The sequence below is a fragment of the Hippopotamus amphibius genome, chromosome 9, assembly GCF_030028045.1.
Source record: "Hippopotamus amphibius kiboko isolate mHipAmp2 chromosome 9, mHipAmp2.hap2, whole genome shotgun sequence".
In the NCBI taxonomy this organism is placed as follows: domain Eukaryota; kingdom Metazoa; phylum Chordata; class Mammalia; order Artiodactyla; family Hippopotamidae; genus Hippopotamus; species Hippopotamus amphibius.
The window spans coordinates 79,168,285-79,185,605 of record NC_080194.1 but is presented as its reverse complement, the minus strand read 5'-3'; the positions used below and the strand labels follow the sequence as shown (position 1 = coordinate 79,185,605).

The 17,321-nt window shown below is 49.4% G+C and overlaps 1 protein-coding gene across 5 annotated transcripts in view; it reads left to right on the top strand.

Moving 5' to 3' along the window:
* The window catches only part of APLP2 (amyloid beta precursor like protein 2), a 68,215-nt gene that overhangs the window by 44,206 nt on the left and 6,688 nt on the right, over positions 1 to 17,321 (top strand). For 3 of the 5 annotated variants that reach the window (XM_057747785.1, XM_057747780.1, XM_057747781.1), the window contains 10 exons: positions 1,525 to 1,637; positions 2,425 to 2,621; positions 2,966 to 3,174; positions 4,267 to 4,434; positions 7,532 to 7,662; positions 8,619 to 8,693; positions 10,031 to 10,189; positions 10,886 to 11,014; positions 14,307 to 14,406; positions 15,872 to 16,024. In XM_057747785.1, the coding sequence (XP_057603768.1) occupies positions 1,525 to 1,637; positions 2,425 to 2,621; positions 2,966 to 3,174; positions 4,267 to 4,434; positions 7,532 to 7,662; positions 8,619 to 8,693; positions 10,031 to 10,189; positions 10,886 to 11,014; positions 14,307 to 14,406; positions 15,872 to 16,024 (1,434 nt within the window). The remainder of the gene's footprint in view (positions 1 to 1,524; positions 1,638 to 2,424; positions 2,622 to 2,965; positions 3,175 to 4,266; positions 4,435 to 7,531; positions 7,663 to 8,618; positions 8,694 to 10,030; positions 10,190 to 10,885; positions 11,015 to 14,306; positions 14,407 to 15,871; positions 16,025 to 17,321) is intronic. The other 2 variants (XM_057747782.1, XM_057747784.1) reach the window with 1 other exon arrangement.

The window sequence follows — 17,321 nt, the reverse complement described above, 5'->3', positions numbered from 1 at the left end:
GTGATGCACCTAGGATGCTTGTTGTTCAGTGCAGATCACTGAGTCCCACCTTAAACCTATTGAACCATCATCTCTGGGCGATGAGCCAGTGATTATGTTTCTAGCTTTTTATTATGAAGTTACAAACATATCCAAATACACAGAAAATAATCGCATTAACCCTCATGTGCCCATTGCCCAGCTGTGTAACAGTCATCAGTTTGTGGACCACACTTACCCTGTCTGTGCCCAGTCCCACCTACCCCTCATTATTTGGAAACAAATCACAGATACCTTTTTTTTCCCCTATAAATAACTTCAGCATATATTTCTAAAAGATAAGGACTCTCTTTTCTGAGCAGCTATGTGTATTTTTCCCCTAGCTTTTTATTTTTGAGAAGTTTCAAACCGATAAAAAAATGCGGTAGTGAATACTCTATACCTGTGACCTAGGTTTCCCAGTTTGGCCTTATCCATCTCACTGTGTGTATTGTGTGTGTCTTACTTACTTTTCATTGTTAGGCCATTTGAAAGTGAGTTGGGACGTCAGGATGATTCACCTCCAAGTAGTTTTCAGCTTGTTCTTCTTAAGAGCAAGGGCATCCTCCTGTATGACTGTGATATAGCAATCACACTTGGGACAATTATCTAAATGTCCAAATAATGTGCTTTACAGCTTCCTTTTAAAAAGGAGCCCAGCTTATATTTAATCTAGACAGTTCTTCAGCTTTTTCTTTTGAATCTTTCATGACAATAATATTTTTTGAGAGTCTAGGCTGTGTGTTTAACACAATAGCTCTGAATTTGAATTTGTCATATTGTTTTGTATGATTAGAGTCAAATGACACATTTTGGCAAAAAGACTGTGTAGGTGATCTGTTCTTAGAACATTGCTTACATCAGCTTGTCTGTTACCGCTCACCCGGTTGAGGTAGTGTCTGCCAGACCTTCCCACTGCAAAGACACCTCTTCCCCTTCATAACTTATCCTCCCCTGACGATTTATCCCTGGATCAGTCATCACAGTGATGGTTAGTCTTAGAGTTAGGTGTCTGTAGGTACACAAAGGGCTAAAGTAAGATTCATCTGTACTTTAGGAGAACATCCAGTCTTAGTTATCTTGAGTGTTTTGTTATTAGAACTGATGTGGGCAGAAAGAGAAATAAGAGGCTAGGAATGTTGTTCATGTGAACCAGAGATGGTGAGGAGTATCTGTGGATGTGTTTGAGGTCACGGACAGGCTCCTCTTCCCATTTCCCCCATAGGGTGCTGTAGCCCTGCACCGGAAGTGAGGGATTGAGGTCGGGGGTGAGCGAGGACGTCTCGGGCTTCACGGCTGTAATGGAGTGTTGAGCACTTGTGGCTGCTGGCCTGGAGCCAAGACGTCCAGTTGGCTTTGGAAGACGAGGTGCACATCAGCTTATGTGCATCGGAGACGGCTCCTGTCTGCACGCGCCTGTGTGGCCGTCACAGTAACCTGCAGTCAGGGTCGTTTTCACCTTGAATCGTGATCAGATTTGCTCCTGACAAAGCTTCTCTTTTCCAGTGGGTGAGTTTGTAAGTGACGTTCTGCTAGTTCCAGAAAAGTGCCAGTTTTCCCACAAGGAGCGGATGGAGGTGTGCGAGAATCACCAGCACTGGCACACCGTGGTCAAAGAGGTAAAGGAGTGGATAGGAAAGTCAAAGTTGTCTTTTCTCTTAGGACAGAAAGTAGCATTTTTCTCCAAACCTTACCTTAATTTTAAATTAATTTTCTCTCCCTTTATCTCGTCAAAGTTTACAATCACTTGCGTCTTCTAGGTTAAAAATATTTGGGAGAAGAACAGATATTTTTGTAAGGAAGTACAGTATTAACAGTCCAGCCCCTGAAGTCAAGGACATCAAAAAGATAGTTAAGTGAGGATACTGTCAGCAGAACTCCAGCAAGGCCACCCCAAACCCTCAGGCCTGCGTGGACACAGCCACTTATAGAAAATGTGTCTGGACGTGCATGTTGACAGGATTAGAAGTCATTTCCTTCTTCCCACGGGGAGAATGGCCCTTCCTTAGCTTGTCTTCTGAGTTAAGTTGGTTTTCCAGTCAGTTACCTTTCTTTTGTCTAATTCTGAAGTAATTCTGAACCCCTCACCAATGAGGAATGTACATTATCACTGGCCACAGTTAACCAGCGGCTGATAATTCCTAAAAGAAACTCCCCTTTCCTTAACTTTTCTCCAGCTGTGGGCTTTGGTTGGTTTTAGCCTAGATGATGTTTCCCCACTGCGAGTTAAGCAAAATTTGTAAATCTTAAAATAGTAGCGTGACAACTTTTTGGCCAAAAATGTATGTGTCCATGAGAAAGGCTTACGTTGTGGTTTGGTCGGGGTTTCCTTTGGATAAAGCTAGGGATCGGGGGTGCTTTGCCCAGGTTTGCTATGTTGTGACGTTGGGCTGTGGATTCCCTCAGGCCTGCCTGACCCAGGGAATGAGCTTGTACAGCTATGGCATGCTGCTCCCCTGTGGGGTGGACCAGTTCCACGGCACCGAGTACGTGTGCTGCCCTCAGACAAAGGTTGTTGAATCTGCTGTGTCTAAAGAAGAGGAGGAGGAGGAGGAGGAGGATGAAGAGGAGGATGAAGAGGAAGACTACGATATTTATAAAAGGTAAACTCTTGTCCTGAACCTGCGGGTAGCTGCTGGCCCCTGGGTTCTGGGGGAGGCTGGCATTGCCAGTTCCTGCCAGAGCTGGGCCAGCACATCTCACTCGAGCCATGCCCGAGCCCAGACGTGCCAGTGGCCTTCAGCTGCGTGTCATCCCGGCCATGTGCCTTCCTGCAGGTCAACGAGTCCCCACTCCCTGGCGGTCCCCCTTGCGCTGAGGTGGCTGGGCCGAGAGCTGAGCTTATTTCCTGCCTCTGTCTTTGTGTTTCAGAACAGGGAAAGGCATCATTGTCGTGCTTTGTGCATAGCAATTGATATTAACCTTGCTTTTTTATTGTGACCTTTAGTGAATTTCCCACTGAAGCGGACCTGGAAGACTTCACAGAAGCAGCTGTGGACGAGGATGACGAGGAGGAGGAGGAAGGGGAGGAAGTGGTGGAAGACCGTGATTACTACTACGACACCTTCAAGGGAGGTGACTACAACGAGGAGAGCCCAACGGAGCCCAGCAGCGACGGGACCGCTGCGGAGACGGAGATCTCTCACGACGTCAAAGGTAACCCCACCGAGAGCCGAGACCTCAACATCCACCTGGTAGTCGTATACTCAGAATTTGCTAATGTTCTTTCATTGACTTAGAGACAGCTTTCCTCACAGGTACGTCACAGGAGGGCGGCTTCGTGGTGCAAAGGTGAGGTCAGCTCTGGGCGCTGCAGGGTCTGGCAGTCGACAGACTCAATCAAGAAACTATGCTTTGCATTGTAAGAACTTAACTAGAGAATAAGCCCTCTTGGCAGGATTCTTCCATCTTCAGCTGGGAATGTTCTCTCCCAACGGAGACCCCTTCCTCAGTAACTGCTAAAGCCCCAGCCTTCCTGAATGGAAGTCACTTCCTTGGTTCTTTTCCTGAGTGTGTTCCAATCTGTAGGCTGCCCTGTTTGTCCATCAGAAAGAGGTTTGCAGCGGGGAGGGTGGAATTTGGTGACCTACTGGTAAGGCAGCAGGGCCATTTTTCATTTCATCATTAAAAAAAAAAAAGTTGCGACAATTCTAGACCATGTAGTATATGCAACCTCCTGCTGATCATGTATTCAAAGCCAATTAAGACCTGAAGAATTATTCAGGATTCAACCAGGAGTAGATGGCTTAATGCGTCTAGAAGTTTGTGATTCACCTTGGAGAATATAAAACGTACACTCGTCCTTTCCAGGGGCCTAAGTAGTGTTTATGACGGTTACTGCCACTGACACAGCCTGTGCACCTGCATCGTCTCCTTCTGCCCTTGTCACCCGAGGCGGCCGAACCAGGCAGCTGTCTCCACTTCACAGACCAGAAATGTGAGGCTCCCAGAGCCGTAAGGTGTGGAATTCCTCCACATCAGCCCTGCCCACTCTAGACAGTGCCGAAAGCACCAGTCCGTATGCTCAGGGCCTAAGGGTCTCTCTTGCATCAGGAAGGAGAACAACCACATCCTCAGCTTTGACTGGCAGGAGTTGACTGCGTTGGCTGGGGCGCCCGGGTCCTGCCCCATCTCGGCCTTCGCTGATGTTAAGTGTCGCCTGGTCCTTCTCTCTGTGCTGGGCTGTAGCTTTGTGAACCCCTTGAGCTGCCCCCTGCCCCTGCTGATGTTCTGACCGTTTCCACACAGCTGTCTGCTCCCAGGAGGCGCTGACGGGGCCCTGCCGGGCCGTGATGCCCCGGTGGTACTTCGACCTCTCCAAGGGGAAGTGCGTGCGCTTTATATATGGCGGCTGCGGCGGCAACAGGAACAATTTTGAGTCTGAGGAGTATTGTATGGCTGTGTGTAAAGCGATGAGTAAGTCCCGCCGCGCTGGCTGTGCAGCTCCGTCCCGTCCAGCGTTCTGTCCCCCCGGCGTCCTCGTCACCGCATCTGTGTGGTGCTCCCTGCCCACTCGGTGTTCTCTGTCGGTCATCTGCTCGCCTCTGTGCTTTCTAGATCTAGCTTTGCTTTCCTGTCGGCAGTTGTCAGCTCAGTTTTCCGTGTCCCGTGCTCGCCGTGGGCCCGGTGGAGGTGGTGGTGGAGGTGATGGTGGTGGAGGCAGTGGTGGTGGAGGCAGTGGTGGTGGAGGTGATGGTGGTGGAGGCAGTGGTGGCGGCAGTGATGGTGGAGGAAGTGGCGCTCCTCCCTGCCGCGGGGGAGAGCTCGGGGCCTGCCCATTCTCATCCAGAGCCTCCGTGTTGGTTGGGTTGGGAAGGCGGCCCTGCCCTCCACTGTCCGAGGCTGAAAGGCACGAAGGGGAGGTGGACGGGCCGTGAGTTCTGCACACGTTCACGTCCGGGCTTTGTCTCTCACTCTTATCTTGAGCGGCCCTGGGTCGACCCCCACGATGCGCACTGGCTAAGGGGGACGCCCACTCTCCAAAGACGTGACAATAAGGACACTCTGGGGAGCCGAGAACACTGGAACATGTTGCTGGCTGCACTGCACTCCCTGCGGCTAAGCAGCAGTGACTCTTTCCCCAGTATTTTGGTGGTGCGGGGTCTGGCAGAGCTTCAGGAGGCAGAGGAATTTTAGTTTGTGTGTCCTTTGGGCACAAAGGAAATTCAGTGTTCAGTTGAGTCAGGTTTACTTAGATGTCAGTAGGTTGCTTTTCTTTATAGTTACCGCTTTTCCTGTTGAAGACCCACTCTCCTGTCTAGAGCAGTTCTGACCTGTGTGTAGGAAGACCCTCCAGCTGGGCAGACCCTTCCTCCTTCTGATTGTGGAATTCATTGAATCACGAGCTGCCGCCCCTCGTGGTACTTGCTCTGAAGGTTTTTGGCTGTAGCTTCTGATGGTTTTTCATTCAAACACCTTCCTATTTCCTCTTTCCTTCCCCAAACAGAAGATTTTAAAATCTTAATATGATGTGGTATACTTTTACTGCTTCCACTCCAGCTGCTGCTCTGTGGACTTTTTATTTGAAATGATTAAAAAGATGAAAAAAAAAAAATGAGCCCTTAGGGAACGTTGGTGGCAGAAGCTTTTTTATTCAGGAAAGATAGAGATAGAAATTATTGTGATACTTCCTGCTTCGTAAAACTGCTTAAACTATGGGGCAGCAAAACATTGTTTGGGGTCAAAGCCTGAGGGATCGGGGTCGTTAAAGATCTTGCTGAATAAGGAGGTGCAGTCTTTACCTAACCGGTAAGGTGGGCGGTGTAGTAAGATGCTAGGGAATGGCAGACTGTTAGAGCATGAACAGTTTTGAAGTCTGCAAAATTGTATTCAGTAGTTTTCCTGTTACTCTGGGAGGCAGACCTGTCAAAGAGAAGCAGTGTGTCCCTGCACTTATGCGGCCCCTGGCTGGAGTGCTTCGGAACCTAGAAGCATCACGGTTCCCATGGCCAAGTTTGCATCCCTCCTTGAAGGGCAGTGAGGTCTGCGAATATTCTAACTTCTTGAGCCGGTCACTTGCACACAGAGGGATGTGGTTCTAGGTCCAAGCCCATCCTGTCTTCAGAACCAAACCAAACCGCCTGCCCCTTTGCCCTTTTGATGGAGGGGATGGTGAGGCTGTGGGGGCAGCTTGTGTTTGTGTTATCTTTATCTGGCCCAGTGATATGAACCAAAGGCTCTGTCTCCAACACAGAAGCCTTCAAGCTGCAGGCGTGCGTCGCTGATGACGACGTGTTTGTTGGCACGGGTGGACTTCAGTGCTTTGAAATTCTCCCAGCTGAGCTTCTGGGTATCGTGGGGAATGTGGTTTCTGAGCTATCTATGTATATTCTGATTTAGTCAGTCTGAAAATTGGCTGTTGAGATCCTATTTAAACTTAACGTAGGAGCCAAATAATCTTGACAAGACTTGAGCCGTAGCTTTTAGGTTGAAATCAACACTCTGTGAGTGAGGGTGAATGAAGATGCCCTGACGGAAAGACAGTGGAGTAGCTGACTTACTTGTGGTCACGCTCGTCAGTTACACAGCTGTTCTCACGTTGTGTTAAAGTTACACAGTTCTGGAAACTGGGTGAATTTGTTCTGAATTAAAATTCGTTGAACTTGGCCTTTGCTCTCCATGTGGCTCTAAAGTGTGTCCTGATGGAGCAAGTTGTGGGAGCAGGTTGCCTGACGTTCCTCTCTGGCCTGGGAAATCCCCAGTGAGTTGGGGTAATGAGTTTCCACAGGTATTTCTTAAGAGGTAGACTAGTAAACTTGTCATCTCTACCCTTCCCGGACAAGGATAAGCTCCTTTGTGCAGATACTCGCCTTTCTGGGGCCAGAAGGAACTTAGGAACCTAAACTAGCAGTGCAGAGTGTTTGTTCTAACGGGCTTGCTCCCCTGGTGGTGGCTCGGTGAGTCCAATGAGTGTCATGGATAGAAAAGCCCAAAGCATCTTGTCAAAGTATGTTGTCCCTGCTGTGGGGGTGGGGCTGAGGGTCCTCCGGTGGAACTGAAAACTCAGCAGTTGTAGCTGGAGTGTTGGACTCTCTCGGCCCAGTCCGCGTGCAGAGAACATTCAGTTGAATCAGTTGCCCAAAGTGAGCTGTGACCAAAAATAGCCAGAGAAAAGGAGGAGACCTGAGCCCTGCAGTGCCTTTGCACATCTGACCTCAGCCCTGTCTCTGGTCAGATGCTGTCCGTGACAGCACAAGGGTAGTTAGTTTTTAGGTTTTCAGGTTTCAAGAACTGAGGGAAGGTATAGAAGTGGTTTCCTTTTCTGCCCCTTAAGTCCTAAGTAGATGCCTTGCTGGTGCTGAAGGTGCGGGGGCGAGGATGGGCCTGGTGGCTGGATATCGGGTAAGGAAGACTGAGTGAAGTCCCAGCAGACGGGTGCACCCCATCCTTGAGAGCGGTGCCAGACACACGCCGGTCCCTCCTGCAGGCCCAGCTGGGCTTCCTTCGCTGAGCACCGTGCGGCTTCAGCATTGGGCCGACCCCGGGAGAGAACCCTCTGGTCATTTTGTTTCAGTTCCCCCAACTCCTCTGCCAACCAATGATGTCGACGTGTATTTCGAGACCTCTGCAGATGACAACGAGCACGCCCGCTTCCAGAAGGCCAAGGAGCAGCTGGAAATCCGGCACCGAAACCGCATGGACAGGGTAAACCTCGGGCTCCCTTGTCTTCGTGGTGTCAGGCATCAGCTAGCCGAAGCAAAGGGACACCACCTCCCCAGGTTGTCGCACCAACCGTGTTAGGACAAGTGAGGTGTGGGTGTAAGCAGGGCTGCCTCCTGGGCGGGGCTGTTCCTGCCCTCCCCGCCCCCCACCTCCATGATAATGGAATTACCCTCTGAGTGCTTATCTATTCCAAACTCTGCCAGAGCACTTCCTGTAACCATTATATTCTGCTTGTTTTTCTTTGCCATGAACTAGCTTTTTAAATTTTTTTGATTTTGAAGAAGGAAACTTTATATCAATATTGTAAGTAGAAAGCTAGTATCATTTACCATTAGAACAAGGTAGCTATAAAGATGTCTTAGATGAAAGCAAACAGTATTTAAATATTCTAGCTAGATACTGTTGCCTGCTGAAGCTTCTGAGTCTCAGGGATGCTTTCTTTTTCCTTAAAAGAGTTATAAGTGTCAGAGCAACATGAGCACCAGAGTGCAACTTTCTCCTAGACTTAGAAAGGCTGAAAAAAAATTGAAAAGGAAATCTTTTGCTAGGTCTCGGTACCACCTAAAATCCCGCACATCACCTGTGCTGGGCTTGTGTGCTGGGAAATGCTTGTTACTCTGTTTTATCTGCATCAGCTCTGAAAAGTAGGCATTAGCGGCCCCCCCCCTTTTTTGGGAGGAGACTAAGGCACAAAGACTGGTAAATAACCTGTCCAAGGTTATGAACGAGGCAGTCTGGAATGGGGCTCCCCTGGGGGACCCGACACCCTGCACCTTCTGAGGCAGCAGTTCTTGGACAAACCCTGAGCTTGTGAGTTTGTGGGATGCGATTTCCTTGTGTACTTTCCCACATTACGTTCAGGACCCGGCACTGTTTAGAAAATGGGGGAATTGTTTCAGAGATTATTCTGGTTTTAATGGCTTTGACCTTTGTTCCAGGTGAAGAAGGAATGGGAAGAGGCTGAACTTCAAGCAAAGAACCTCCCCAAAGCAGAGAGGCAGACTCTCATTCAGGTGAGCCGTGTCCTCCAGGGAGGGGCTCCCAGGCTGACCCTCTGCAATATGGTCAGAGCCAGACTCCCTGCAAGTTAGAGCCTGACACCCCCTTTTGGTTGAGAGCTGATGTTACAAGGAAGTTTTCACTGGCCCACTTTGTTTCTCCCCTCCCAACTGGTGTTCTCTAGAATCACTCACCTATGGTGTAGGGAAACCAAAGCCCAGAGCAGAGCACAGCTTGTTCACGCCCAGAGGTGACCTTAGCTCAGCTCTGTTCATTCTGCTTTCCTGACACCTTTCCTTGTGTATCTTCCTTCTCAGGCTGCACCTTGTTTTCGGCAGTACTGAATGCTTTTTTTTTTTGCAGACATATTGAAAAGTCAAAAGGCAGAAAATAAAGCTCTCTGATACCAGTTCCTCTCTAACTTTGGATGTAAGGATATAATCTTAGAATCACTGCAGCTGCCTCCCCCTTGACTAGGGGACGGTGTTGATAGGAATTCACAGGACTGATTTGGGATTCATAAAACTAGTTACATTTTAAGTCAGCTTGTGTTTATTTTATGTTTAGCTGAAATCTCTTCTCCTGATGTTGAATCACCTTTGCTTTTTTATCAGTAACCTAGAAAATACACGAATGTTAATTTCCACACAGCCAGTGCATCCTAGGCAAGGAGGTTGGTTAGGCAGCCTTAAACCTGCCTGCAGACCTGGCCAGGCAACCCACAGGGAACTTGTCCTTCATGACTTGGTGCAAATGGTGCAGCACCACTGGCCATAGGGCTGGAATGTGTGTCAAGGCTTGTCTCCTCTTGGTCTGTGGTTTGGGGGCGCCTTGCTGCAGTGTGGGCAGGCTGGTCCTCCTTTTCTTGAGGTGCACACGGAGAGGCCACGCCTGGGCTTGGATGCTAGGGATTTCAGTTAGGAAGGTGCGGAGGAGCCTAGCCGATGCCCAGATTTACGTGCTGTCGTTAGATGGGGAAGTACAGTCAGCCCTTGAACCCCAGGGGTCTGAACCGCACGGTCCCCCTACGTGCGGATGTTTTCAATGGTAAAGACTACAGTACCGCAGGATCCGCAGTTGGTTCAATCCGTGGATGCAGAACCGCATATACGGAGGGCCGAATGTAAGTTCGTTACACCAGGATTTTCTACTGCGAGGAGGATGGGCATTGTTTGAGGACCTGTAAGTCTCCTGAGGAAAGTCAGAGGAGGTGCTCTCAGACCCCACCCCTGCTCCACACGAGTCCGTGCCGCCTGCCGGGGCGTGGAGAAGCACAGAGTAGGGTCTGACGCCGTGTGCGTAGGTGCCTGCGGGTGCGTGAATTCGATGTGGTCCCTGCTTTCCGGTTTAGCACTTCCAAGCCATGGTGAAGGCGCTGGAGAAGGAAGCGGCCAGCGAGAAGCAGCAGCTGGTGGAGACGCACCTGGCGCGGGTGGAGGCCATGCTCAACGACCGCCGCCGGGTGGCGCTGGAGAACTACCTGGCGGCCCTGCAGTCAGATCCTCCGCGGGTGAGAGCCGATGGATCCCGAACCCCAAAGTAGCATGCGTAGAACTCACATCGCGCTTGAGGGCCTCAGGCCGTCTGCGGTGTGAATGCAGCTTCCTCTGGAAAAGCAGAACCTCGTGGTGTTGGTTGGTAATTCCCCAATGACTGCATTTTTATAGTAACCTCACTTTCGGAGAATAAAAACATGCCTTCCATGGACAAAGGCTTTTGAACCAGTTCTAGTCTAACTGAGATTATGAGTAAATTTATGTTGCAGTTCTTTTCTGCTAGCTGGTGTCAAACTGTATCCCTCAGGTCTAACTTGCCTTGCTTTGGGGGATGGAAAGGATTGAAAAGAAGGTAAATTTATCCTCTTTAAGCAAGTAAAGTCTTTTCTGGGTAACACAGGGACTGCCTAGCTTGTAATTAAGGAGTCAGTTGCTGAGCTCAGGAAATGGGACAGATTGGAGGAGGACAGTGGGCTGGAGGTTCTGGAAAATGCTGTCTGTTGAGGAGCCACGATAACTATGGAACTTAGCTCTTGGCACTTAGAAAGGTAACTTCTTGTTACTTGGTAACTGAAAGCTCTTAAAAGTACAGCTTTCATTCCTGTGCCTCGCTGAGGTTGACATTCTTAGTGAGTTTTTAAAGCTGCATTTTCCTGCCTGTTTTCAGTTCCCTAGTCTCTGAACATGAAAACCACTGTTCTCTCTCGCAGCCCCATCGCATTCTGCAAGCCTTGCGGCGCTACGTCCGCGCTGAGAACAAAGATCGCCTCCACACCATCCGTCATTACCAGCACGTGCTGGCTGTCGACCCCGAAAAGGCGGCCCAGATGAAGTCCCAGGTACAGCAGACAGAGGAGAGACCGCGCTGACCCGCGGTCGGGCAGCACGGATGGCTGTGCTTGTTGTTATTAGTCCTCAGAAAATGATTTTTGGTTTCCAGAGACAGTAGCTACAAGAGTTGGTTTTTGCGAGGGTACTGTTTTAAAAATATCTTTTCCATACGTTTTAATATTAGGTATGTTCTACTTAAACTGTTCCTGAAAGTTTAGGAATGCATGATTATATTGAAGAGATATTTTTTTAATATAAATTTATTTCTTTAATTTATTTATTGGCTGTGTTGGGTCTTCGTTGCTGCACACGGGCTTTCTCTGTTTGCTGCGAGCGAGGGCTGCTCTTCACTGTGGTGCGCAGGCTCCTCGTTGTAGTGGCTTCTCCTGTTGTGGAGCACGGGCCCTAGGCGCATGGGCTTCAATAGTTGCAGCACACGGACTCAGTAGTTGTGGCTCACGGGCTCTAGGGCACAGGCTCAATAGCTGTGGCACATGGACTTAATTGCTCCGTGGCATGTGGAATCTTCCCAGAGCAGGGCTCGAACCCGTGTCCCCTGCATTGGCAGGTGGATTCCCAACCACTGAGCCACGTAGGAAGTCTGAAGAGATCATTTTTATATCAGTTTATTTCTTTTTTTTTTTTTTTTTCTTTTAGTTGTGGCACACGGGCTTAGTTGCTCCTTGGCATGTGGGATCTTCCTGGAGCAGGGACTGAACCCATGTCCCCTGCACTGGCAGGCGGATTCTTAACCACTGCGCCACCTAGGAAGTCCAATATATCAGTTTATTTCTGATGGAGGGTACCACCAGAATTAATATTTGGAATCTCTTTCTAGGCAAATGTATCAAGCACATCTTAAAACTGGTCTCTTTTGTACAGTATAGTTTTTGTTTAGACACTTTTACATCCCTGGGTTTTGTCCCCTGCTGCGTCCTGCTGGTCTTTGCACTCATCTGTAGAGGGTTGTTTCTGAACCTACTTTCTAATTTTGGTTTTGTCCATATATTAACTTGGGTTTTACTCTCTTGTATTCATAGAAATGAACTTGCCTACTAGACTGCTAGCTTCCTTTAAAACAGTCTGCCTATTAGTTTTCCTAGAGGGTCTTATAATGACATAACTGGTCTTACTCTGTTTCCTCCCATAGTTTAAACCCAGTGCTGTGCTGTTGTGGGGACCCAGCATGTACAGGCTGGGGCCCTGTCCCCTCCTGCCGCCTGTTGATCGTGCGGTGTGATTGTAGGGGAACTTCCCAGCAGCCCTGGGTGGTTCGCCTGCAGCCCCATCTGCTGTCTGGTTCTGCTCCAGCATCTGACTGCACACAGTTGAACCCTTCTGTGCCCTTGAGCAGCTCATAGTCGTGTGGGATTAATTATAGTAACTACGAACATGAAGAAGAATTGTTCTTAAACATTCAGAGCCCATGTTAGCAGCTGGGTGTCCAGGGAATGAAAGAACTCGGCCTTCTAAAGAGTAGGAAGGGCATAGGTCTGGGAACTGCTGGGGCCTCTGCTGGGGGCCTGGAGCTGAGGCTCTGTTTGAAGCTGGATGGAGTAGAGGAGACGGAGGAAAGGCCAGCAGACCTCAGGTAGCTTCCAGGAAGCTCAGGTGGGAAAAGGTTGCATCCTGACAGGGGTTAGAACTTTGCAGGTCTACCTGATTTTTTTTTTTTTAATGTAGTTTTGTTTGTTTTCAGTTTTTTCTCTTTGTAGAAAATCTAGACTGTTGTGTAGTATTTTACAGAAAAACAGCCTGTTTTGTGTGATGAGAGTAGAAGGAAAAATGAGACCTTGATCAGTGTGTTCAGTTACCCTGCAAGCCAGGATCAAGGTGCCACACAGGTGCCCTGGGAGGCGGAACATCTTCTTAGAGCATCTTTATTGTGTGATGTTTACTGTCTGCTTGAAGCCCTTAATTCTGGGGCAGCTCAGCTGCTGCATTACACTAGCCTTTTGCCCGTTCCGTGTCCTGTTATGTAAACTCTAGAAAACCCTGAATGGGTTGAGCTTCTTCGAACGCATGCACCGTTGACTTGGGGTGTGTGATGTGGTGCTGCCCCCCCCACACTGCAGCTCCAAGGGGCCCTCCAAAGACCCTGATGCCCAGCATCCCACCCTGTGGTCTTGTCCTCGTGGGTGTAGGAACCATCCTCTGGCAGGCTCCTTAATTGCTCTGACGTGTGACAGTGTCACCATTGCTGAGACTGAGGAGCTCAGGGTTCCATTTCCATTTGCATTTTTTTCTCTAAGGTGCTCACTCGGGTGCTTTCCCATCAATTTACTTGATTGAAAGAATGGCAAGTATGAAATTAAATTGCTTTCAACCTTGCTTTGAAAGGTCAGAGAGACATCAATCTACAATAAAAGCATCTTTCCATTTAACTTCTTTTTTTCATCTTGACCCTTCATGTTAATAGCTTCAAGCCCACGTAATTAATCCATTGACTCAGAGTGCCCTCTTTCGGAAGAGCTTGGTGGCTGCAGGTGTAGCGGGTGCGCTTAGCCTTCCTGAGGAGCTTGTGTAACCACATGCCTCACGGTGCCATTGGGGTGGGTGTAGCCCAAATCACCTTCCATTTCCACCCTGAAAAGCTCTCAAATTCAGTGACCACTTCAAATGACTTTTTCTTTCTTCTGGATGAACAACCTTAGACGTGTTGCATTCAGAAAAGGCAGTGAGCTATGGAAGACAGATGGTAGATATGTCTTCCTTAGCACCCCTTAAAATCAGGGGTGTGCAGTTTTGAAGGAGTAGCTAATTTAGTTAAATAAGAAGAAACTAGTTCTCGTGCTCACTGTGAAAATCATTTCAAGCAACTGCTTCACTAAGCAAAACCCACGGATGGTTCCACCTCCCAAATCTACTTTTTAACCAGTGTTTTCATTCTCTTGTTACCTCATCTAGCCTGACCAGTGGTAAGAACTGACCGACTCATTTCCTCTTCCTTTCAGAAAAACCTTACTGAGTGTCTGGCATTGTACAAATTTGGGTTCTTTTTTTACAATACAGTTAGCAAGTGCCTCCTTTGGAACCCAAATCAATGCTTGGCTAATGAAATTTTTTAAATTTTCCCTTAACTTGGAGCACTCTCTGTGGATTAAATCCTTAGCTCACCAAGAGGTAATACACACGTCTTGAGCTACAGTGGTCACTAAATACGGGGGGGATTCATGCTACCCCTCTGACCGGCTGCTTTGCTGGACTCTGTGGAGAACCATAGGCCTTAGCAGAAGTGTGGGTGTCCAGCTGGCCTGGCTGTTCTTGTGACAAGGCTTCTCCCCCATTCCGCGCTTGCAGGTGATGACACATCTCCATGTGATTGAAGAAAGGAGGAACCAGAGCCTCTCTCTGCTCTACAAAGTACCTTACGTGGCCCAAGAAATCCAAGAGGAAATTGGTGGGTGCTGACTGTTTGCGTCAAGGTCAGGCAGGGCTTGTGCTGAGGAGTGATGGCGGTGCCAGGTTAGGGAAACAGGACAAGGCCACGAAGCCAGGCATTAGCGCACCACGGGCTCAGAAGGCTGGGGCTCACATGGCAGGGTCAAGTGCTGGCTGGGAGCCACAGAGCCTTGAGTTTCAGTGACCTTCACTCTGGTACCGGAAGAAAAATCTAGGGTGTGAAATTGCAAGGGACTGGGCGAGTCTCCTGTTACCCTTTCCGCCTTAATTGCTGGTATATTTTAAGACATTTGTTTACACAGGTTCTCACTTCCTCTCTCCCTCTTCTGTTCTTTCTCTTCTTCATTTATGCCACAAATGTTTGTTGTGTCTACTGTGTGTCACAGAGTAAAATGTGCATCAGTAGACAGACCTCCTGGAGCTCACATTTTAGGAGGAGAGAACAGTCAGGAAAACGAGTGTCCGTGGGGGTGGGTGCTGTCCCAGAGGTGAAATGAGTGGGACCAGAGGGTGGTCAGGCTGCCTCAGGGGAGACTTGAGATCTGAATGAAAAGGAGGAGCCCTCCACGCAGAGACCCTGGGGAAAAGCACCGGACACAGGAAGTGACTGCAGAGCCTGATGTTTAAATCAAGAGATTTTAGCAAAATCAAGGCTTTTGGGTTTTATTCGAGGATAATGGAAAGCTGTTTGAGGGTTTTAAACTAGCAAATGACTAGATCCAGATTATGTTTTTTAAAAAATGTGAATTAAAAAAAAATTACTGGACTGCTATGTAGGGTTGATGAAAGTTGAAAACCACCCAGGAAGCAATTGTAAAAATCCAGAAGATGGCTGAGTGCACTGAGACGGGAATGGAGGGGATGGAGGGGTGGGTGGTCTTAAGGATGTGTTTCAGAGGAAGGGTGAACAGGATGTGCTGATGGGTTGCATGGGGCAGGGCGGGTGAGGGAAAGATAAGCATTGGATATGCCCCAGTTCTCACTGTGGGCAGATGAGTGGGTGGTGGGGCCAGATTTTACTGAGGTACCCCGTTCTCTTTATTTGTTAAAATAGAATTTGCCCTTGGACATAAGTGGAGGTGTGAAGTAGGCTACTAGGTACATGGGCCAGAGGTCAAGACTGTAGGTACAAGATACAGATTTGGGGGTCACGACCCACGGATGGTATTTAAAACTGTACCATTGGAGGAAACCACTTAAGTGAGTTGATAGAGGAGAGAAGGGTGCCCAGGATGGCGCCCTGGGGTTCCCAGTGCTGGAGTTCTGCAGTCTACAGCGTCGGGAGGCACACCCTCAGGTGAGAGGGAGAGGGTCCTGGCCTGTGTTGTGAGGTGGTGAGACATCCCTTTCGGCAGAGCTCGTATCCTACCCATAATGACACAAATTAGCCCCTTTCAGGCTGTCCTGTGCCTGGAAACCAGATCCTTCTGAAAACCTGGCTCCTACACGTCTGTCTTTGTCAGATGAGCTGCTTCAGGAACAGCGAGCGGACATGGACCAGTTCACCGCCTCCGTCTCGGAGACCCCCGTGGACGTGCGAGTGAGCTCAGAAGAGAGTGAGGAGATCCTGCCGTTCCACCCCCTCCATCCCTTCCCGCCCCTGCCTGAGCGCGAAGGTGCGTGCCTGGAACGGCCCAGCGTGGCAGCGGGGGCCAGGGGGCGGGGGAGAACGCAGCTAGAAAATTGAAGTCAGGCTGGGGACAGGGTTGTGCTGGGGAGGCTGCATTGCCCGTGCAGATCAGGCAGGGGAGGGAGATGGGATCCGCTGAGCACCTGCCGAGGGCAGGCGCCAAGTGGGGAGCCTTCAGTAATGTTGGGAGGTTTGTGATGTTTCTCCCACTTTATAGACTAAAGCCTAAAGCCTTCTGTTTGTCCAGGTCCCATCAGCTGTCTCCAGTGTGTGTTGCCTTCCACGTGGAAGCCCCTTTGTAGCTTAAATAGCACTTCTGTGTTCTAGGCTGTCATTACCTTTTCCTAACAGTCTTGGGAGGTAGGCGACCGGGAGGCTGCTGGGGTGACCTGAGTTGTTCAAATGCAAGGCAGGGTGAGACGCTGTCCCTGTGACACCTGGGCATGCGTGCTTTCTTCTGTTCCCTGCTGGTTCTCGACGTCTGCAGGGATCTCTCGAAGCTGTGGGTCTGCACTAGAAATAAACAAGCTGCCGAGCCTGGGCCCTGAGATGGGGGTGTGGAATCAGTTTCTATTTATTTTCCTGCTGCTGTTGTGGCTGATGGTGGAGATGATAAAAATAGTGGCCACGGCTGCCGAGTCCACCTCATACGCCAGCCTGGCTAAGCGTGTGCGTGGATGCGCTCGTTTATATTGTTATCCTCAATATAACCCTCTGAGGTGGGGACTAGGAGTGTCCCCATTTGGGGATCCAGGGTTTAAAGAGGTGAAGCATCTACCCAGGGTCACGTGGCTTGTAAGTGGAGAGTAAGGATTGGAGCCTGAGCTGATGTGGTCCTGAGTCCTAGGCCCAGATCCAATGGTGCTGCCGCCGAGGCCCAAGGAAGGGGGCGTCCAGCTCGGCCTCCAGACCCCAACACAGGTGCCTTCCTTCTAAACCAGTTCTCTCAGAGGTACCAACTCAGTCCAGCTGAGCCTCTGATAGTATAAGAGAATCTGAGGAAGGAGCTGGATGAATTCGAGGTGCCACTGCGCTCCCCAGCCACAGACCCCACACCCATGGCTCTGGAGGGTGGCCCTGCTTCCTTCGCTTGTTGGGGGGGTGCATCTTGGACATTTGTGAACCAGGACCTTGTCTTCTCAGAAAACCACAACCAGCACTAACTTGTGTTTTTGTTATTTTCTAAGAAAAGTAACTTGGGGCTAAGCTAAATAAGTTGGGAATCTCACAGAAGTTCCCCCAAAAGACCCACGACCACCCGCCTTCCCCCCCCCCACTCCCCC